Here is a 6,580-nt window from a genome sequence, read left to right on the forward strand (position 1 = left end):
GAGAGGTCTCCTTGGGGGTGAGACATCAGCTGTTGGCACCTGGACGTTCCCCCAAGTTCTTCGGCAGCAGGTGGTCCCATCAATCCATCTGTTGGGATACTAACCAGGCAAGATATTGCGTCCTTTGCGACACAAATCCCAATATTCTCCAACAGCCTGCCGGAACCGCGTGGGAGGCGGCGGGAGCTAGAAACCCGGAGGGAGCAAGCCGCCGGACGCCGTCTCCTAGCAACCGGGCCGGGGTCACGTGACCCGCCTCACGTGGCCGGGAGCCGCGCTGGAGACCGAGCGGCCGCCGCGAGCGGGGCGGGGCGGGGCGGGGCAAGTTCGTTTCCCGAGTTCCGAGCCCAGGAGCCCCAGCGGCTGCCGCGCAGGTGCCCTCCGCCTGGGTCGGGATGGAGCTGCCTACCGTGAACCTGAAGGTGGCGACGGGCAGGGTGGGGCGCGGGCGAGGCGGGTTCCCCCGGAGTGTGCGGGGCGTTTGCTTTTTTCAAGAAGGATTTCAGAAGTGAGAGGACCGAGAGCTCGGGGCAAGAGGGGGTGGTAGGGAGACAGCGAGAGCGTGGCCCCCAGGTGGGAAGGAGGTGAGCAGACCGGCCATAGCAGGGAGAGGAATCCAGGGAAAGGCCAGCAGGGAAGACCGAGGGGGTGCTGGAGGCGGTAGGGGAGGGAAAGGGCCGCCCGTTCCCCTTTGCAGCCTCGGCGCCTCCGGCCCGCGAGTCCCGGGAGCCTGAGGATCGCTTTGGCCTGCGCGCCCAGAATCCCCTGGAGAGAGGGAGGGAGGGAGCCGCGGGGTGAGGGCGGGCCCTGAGAGGCCAAGGGGTCTCGGCGGCGGTCACCTGCCGGTCGCCCAGAGAGGAGGCTAGACCTTTCATCTGCACGCCCAGCAACGCCCCGCTGCTTCGTTGGCTTCATCAGGTTAAGAAAACCCGAAACTCCCAGACCAGTGGTTTCCAAAGCTTATAAATCCAGCGTCCTTATTTCATAGGAAACAGGAACTCCAATAGAAGTTACTTAGAAACAGAAAACCCCAACTTTGTGCCCTTAGGAAAGCACTGCGCGGCTTCCTGGGGTGTCTTCATTTCCTGTGGCATGTTCTCAGCTCCTCCAGATGCCAGTGGCTTCTTCATTTTGTCCCCGGCCCTGCAGGCGGGCTCCGCTTCTGGACTGCGCTGACGGCAGAGGGGCTGGGTGGGGCCTTTAGCTTTGGGCTGGAAGGTGTGAACGTTGGCCCAAACCTGCCATTTGGGGTCTCGGTGCTGTCCCCCTAGAGACTATATCCAGGAACGCCCTTTTACTCACCAGTGACAAAGCATTTAGCACACGTGGTGTCCAGCACTGAAGGAATCTAAGAGACAGAGGACCACAAAACAACACAATCCATATTTGGATTATTAGACGGGGTCTGTGTTATGACTTAACGGAGGCAGATTTCCCTTAATCTCATCTCCCTCCCAGACGCTTCCAGCCAGTTTGGTTTACAGGAGGCCAACCGAGGTTTGTTGGTATCAACATTCACTGTGTTCCAGGCAGTGTGGAGTCAGTGCCCACTGCCTTTTCTCTGATGAGAGATTTGCCTAAAATCATGGCTAAGAGAGCATCAGGCGAGGGACAGAGCTGCAGGAATGGAGAGGGCAGGGGGCCCTCATTCCTGGAGCATCTGTGGTATGCCACGTGGTTCATTTGATCACAGCCACTTCTGAGAAAGCTGATATTGTCGCCTTTCTTACAGATGAGCAAACTTCGGGGCAGATAAGTAACTTGCCAAAGTCCCACAGGGATTAAGTGGCAGAGTTAGGCTTTGAACCCACTGGGGTCAGACTTCAAAGCCATATCCTTTCCTGGCCACCAGTTAGGGCTGACTTTGGCCTTGACGGTGTCCATCCACTAGGAGGGCTTCATCTGTTTGGGGCTTTTTTTTTTTTTTTTTGAGCAACTTTATGGGCCTGACAGGCCCAGTGTGCCCACAGGTATGAGCTGTGCTGGTGTTCTCTGCCCCAGAGTGAAACGGTGTGGGGGGGGGGGGGTTGGTGGGTAGGGGAGGGCCTTCCCTTGGCTTAGGAAACAGGACCCCGGGTTTCCAAAAGTCTTAGCTGCTACCAGTCAGAGACCAGTAAGTGCTGGGAGGCCCTGAGGGGCCAAGGTTGCCAGGGAATATACATCCCATTGAATTTGAATATCAGATCAACAGTGAATAATTTTCTAGCATAAGTATATCCTAGGCAATATTTGGATCACACTAACAAAGGGCTTATTAACCAAAATTCAAAACTAACTGGGCATTCTGTATTTTTGTTGTTGTTGTTAAATCTGGCCACTGTAGGGAGGGCGGCTGTCGACTCCTTGCTTGTAGGCACTTAAGTGGGATGTTCTGAGCCAGCCCCTCAGGAGCTGGGAGAATGCATGCCTGTGGACCTGCATTCCCTCGTTTCATCTATTCCGTGGCATTTGGCTGAATCCTGCTCGTGCCCAGCCCTGCCGGAGTGGTCAGTGGTGCCAGGTGAAAGAAACAGCTGCCCCAGGCCCTTCACACAAAGGGCCGTCCCTAATTGAGTCCCATCTATGAGGCAAGTCCTGAGCTGGAGAAATGACACTGAGACAGGCCTGGCCCTGCCCACCCCCCAGCTTCCTGTCTGTCTTCCACTGTCTTCTGTCCAGCCACATTGGCTTCTTTTCAGTTTCCAGAATGTTCCATGCTTCCTTCTGCCACAGGGCCTTTGCAGGTGCTGCCCCTTCTGCTTGAAATGCTCTTCTTTGATCTCTGCCCCTAGTGAACCCCCTGCTCACCATTTTTACCCTGGCTTAAATGTCACTCCCTCAGAGAAGCCTCCTAACCACCCCACCCCATTGTAGAATGAGGCTCCTTTTCCTTTACTATAACTGTCCCTCAGAAAGAAGGTCTCACTGGATCCCTCATTCATAAGACGATGATCTGATCAGCAGGTGTCTCCCATGACATAAAAGTTCTGCCATAGCTGCCCTGCTCACCATTGAGCTCACCGTTGAGCCCCCAGGGTGGGTGCCAAGCAGATGCCAGGGATGCCGAGTGAAGTGTTTGAGAAACTTAGCACCATTTGATCATGTGTTTCAAGCCTCTGGGAAAAGAAACCTCATGGAGTCTTGTGAGAAAAGGCTGTGGGAGGAGGGTCCAGGGAGTAGTGTAGCATTAGGGTTAAGGACTCAGGAAGCCGACTTCCTAGTGGTAGCAATGAGAATGGCCACGCACTGAAGGCTGATCACCTGGTGGGCACTGTGTTGTGTGTTTCACACGCCTCTCCACCTCCCTGGACCACTAGATCCACAGAACAACCCCATGACATAGGCGTGATGGTCCCAGCAGTTCCGAGGGGTCAGGTGACTTGCCCAAGATCACACAGCTTCCAAGTCATGGAGCCCCGGCTCCATAGGATCAGATCTGCATATTTGGCTTCATTGCCCACACAGTTAACCACTGGCTGACTCTGCCTCCCCAGTATGGCATTCCTGACTTAGGTCTCTTAGCCTCAGCTACCCTTGGGGACCTTACTGCCTCATGTAACAGGCTGCTGAGTGTTTACACAGGACTAATAGAACTATATTTCCCGTATTGATCTGTCTGTTGGCCTTAGGTCTGTCTACCTCCTGTCCTAGAAGTCTCTCGCCCCCCCACCCCATTCGCCCCTGGGCCCTCTAGTGGCACATAAAGGGTCTAAATCCTGGTCCCCATTACCCCTTGGCTTCCCCTTAGCCTTCCCTTCTGGTTAAACCTCCTCATTTCCATCCACCCTTCCCTTGCTCTTCCAGATCCTGACAGCATAGCACAGACTTTGCCACTTACTAGCCCTGTGACCTTAAGCAGGTCTCTTAACTCTCTGACTATCCATTTCCTCACTGTAAAAAGAAGATAAAAATAAACCCTACCTTCTAGGGTGGTAAGAGGAGGATCCCGTGGTCCAGGAGTTGGTGGGGCATTACATTTTTAGTAGCAGAAAAAGACCAGATAGAGCTATCAGACATTTGCATCTGAGCTCTCTTGTTTGTAAGTATCACACTGTGGGCCGATTACTTAATCTCCCGCTGCCTCAGTGTCTTCATAAGTAAAAGAGCATGAATAGTCCCCCACACACAGTGGCCAAGTGTTCGAGGCAGTGCAGACACATGGCAGGCAGGTCCTTGTCAGGAGGTGTGTTGTTAGCTTGTTAGTGCTGTTACAGGATGCCTGTTCCACGTGGGTACTTATGGTTGTTACGTGGATTCGTACAGTGACTGTCAGACACCTCTCTGTGGTTGAGGCACCCCACTGGGACATATGGGGGCGGGGGATAAGGATTGCGTCCAGTTCGCAGAGAGTGAACCTTGGGCACAGACGCAAAGGGACATGGCCCCTGGACCAGAACCCAGGCCTCCAGTCCAGCATCCTGTGACCCCCGGCTGCCTTGGCTCATCCTCCCTCCCCTGCCCCGTCTTCTGGGGAAAAGCCAGGCAGCGTCCCGGGCGCCAAGCACTGTATGAAGAGTGCAGGAGCTCCGATCTCTCTTTGCTCTTGCCCAGCCAGGATGGGCTGCCCAGGCGCATTCTCTCAGAACGCAGTGCCTTCCTCCCCTAGTCTCTCAGGCAGTACCTGAGAATACCTAGTGTCCCCTTGGTTATCAGAAACCCTCCCAGCAGCCGGCAGACAGTTCTTTGTGCTGAGATGAGTCACTGTTCCCTCCTGTGTCAGGAAGAGCCAGGCCCATTTGGCTCGGTTTCTGGTTGGAGCTCTTCTGGACACCAGGCCTCTGTAGGCCTGGGTGGGTGTGCCCTCCCATTACGAAGATGGGGAAACTAATAAAGAGGAGGATTCGTCTTCTGGGGGTTTCTATTCCCAGGGGCTTAAGAGACATGATCAAAAGTGCTAAGTTTCTTAACTATTTATAAAACAAAAGTGACGGCACATGGAGGGGACACAGTATGTCTTTAGGGGTCCTCAGTGTTTCCAGGTTGCACTCTTCCCAAAACAGATGGCTTAGTTTTGGACTTCGGGCAGGTGCTCACTGCGTATTACAGGTCTTTCCGGCGCTTGGCAAAATATTTGTCTCACGGGTGACACAGCCATTTCCCCACAGGCTTGCCTGCATCTCAGTTGGCTTCCGGGTCTCAGCTTTTCATCTCCCCTTCATCAAGCAGGGCTCTGCAGGGCCAAGAAGTACCCACGTGTTAAAGACCCACTGTGTGCATGGTCTGGATGTGGGAACCAGAGCAGTTGGAAATGAAGACGGTTTCTGGAATAGAAGCCAACAGTGGGGAAGGCTCAGGTGTTGATTTTCAGGAGGAAGGTGGTCATGTGACCTGCCTCCCCTGTGCTCCCTTCCTCGGTGTTTGCTCTCAGTCTGAAAGCCGGACACCAGGACCACTGCGGCTGGTCACATGCTGGGGCCTTTGAGGCAGGGCTTCTCCCCTCTGTGGGCAGGCAGGGTTTCCTGTCAAGACAGAGGGGGTATTGGTTGGCTCTTGAGATAAAGATCAGAATTCTTCCCCACAATCCCCAGGCCTGGCCCTGCCCACCCCCCAGCTTCCTGTCTGTCTTCCACTGTCTTCTGTCCAGCCACATTGGCTTCTTTTCAGTTTCCAGAATGTTCCATGCTTCCTTCTGCCACAGGGCCTTTGCAGGTGCTGCCCCTTCTGCTTGAAATGCTCTTCTTTGATCTCTGCCCCTAGTGAACCCCCTGCTCACCGTTTTTACCCTGGCTTAAATGTCACTCCCTCAGAGAAGCCTCCTAACCACCCCACTCTCCCCCACCCTACCCCATTGTAGAATGAGGCTCCTTTTCCTTTACTATAACTGTCCCTCAGAAAGAAGGTCTCACTGGATCCCTCATTCCTAAGATGATGATCTGATCAGCAGGTGAGACATAAAAGTTCTGCCACAGCTGCCCTGCTCACCGTTGAGCCCCCAGGGTGGGTGCCAAGCAGATGCCAGGGATGCCGGGTGAAGTGTTTGAAAATTTAGCACCATCTGATCATGTCTCTCGAGCCTCTGGGAAAAGAAACCCATGGCAGACTAAGCCTCCTCTCCCTCGGTCTCCCCACCTTTGTAACGGGAGAAGCACAGCCACCCAGCCCCAGAGAGGCCTAGTGCTCAGGCGACACCGGGCTCACGGTCAGGTTTGAGCCGTGGCTCTGCCACTGGGCAGCAGTCACTCACCTCGGAGCCTCAGATTCCTCAACTGTAAACGGCACCTCTGGGGGTTGGAAGGATTAAAGGCGTCCACGTACAGAACACACAGTGGTGCCCACACTGAGGCAGCGCTCCAGGGCAGAGGTAGCCAATCACGAAGCTCCCTTCCAGAGCAGAGGTAGCCAATCACAAAGCTCCCAGAGCAGAGGTAGCCAATCACAAAGCTCCCTTCCAGAGCAGAGGTAGCCAATCACGAAGCTCCCAGAGCAGAGGTAGCCAATCACAAAGCTCCCAGAGCAGAGGTAGCCAATCACAAAGCTCCCTTCCAGAGCAGAGGTAGCCAATCACGAAGCTCCCTTCTAGCGCCAGCCTTCCGTAGAGTACACACGTGGCTTTCTCAGGGGCTCGGCTGCTCCGTAAAGTCAGGAGCATTGGTCCTTGCAG

General features: G+C 54.8%; 1 protein-coding gene across 2 annotated transcripts in view; it reads left to right on the plus strand.

Moving 5' to 3' along the window:
* The first annotated feature begins 291 nt into the window (after positions 1-291).
* Positions 292-6,580, plus strand: part of AGTRAP (angiotensin II receptor associated protein) — a 13,165-nt gene continuing 6,876 nt past the window's right edge. For both annotated transcript variants that reach the window (XM_006735512.3, XM_031030410.2), the window contains exon 1: positions 292-422. In XM_006735512.3, the coding sequence (XP_006735575.1) occupies positions 396-422 (27 nt within the window). In that variant the 5' untranslated portion in view covers positions 292-395. The remainder of the gene's footprint in view (positions 423-6,580) is intronic.

The sequence above is a fragment of the Leptonychotes weddellii genome, chromosome 4, assembly GCF_054177405.1.
Source record: "Leptonychotes weddellii isolate Sample4059 chromosome 4, ASM5417740v2, whole genome shotgun sequence".
Taxonomy (NCBI): domain Eukaryota; kingdom Metazoa; phylum Chordata; class Mammalia; order Carnivora; family Phocidae; genus Leptonychotes; species Leptonychotes weddellii.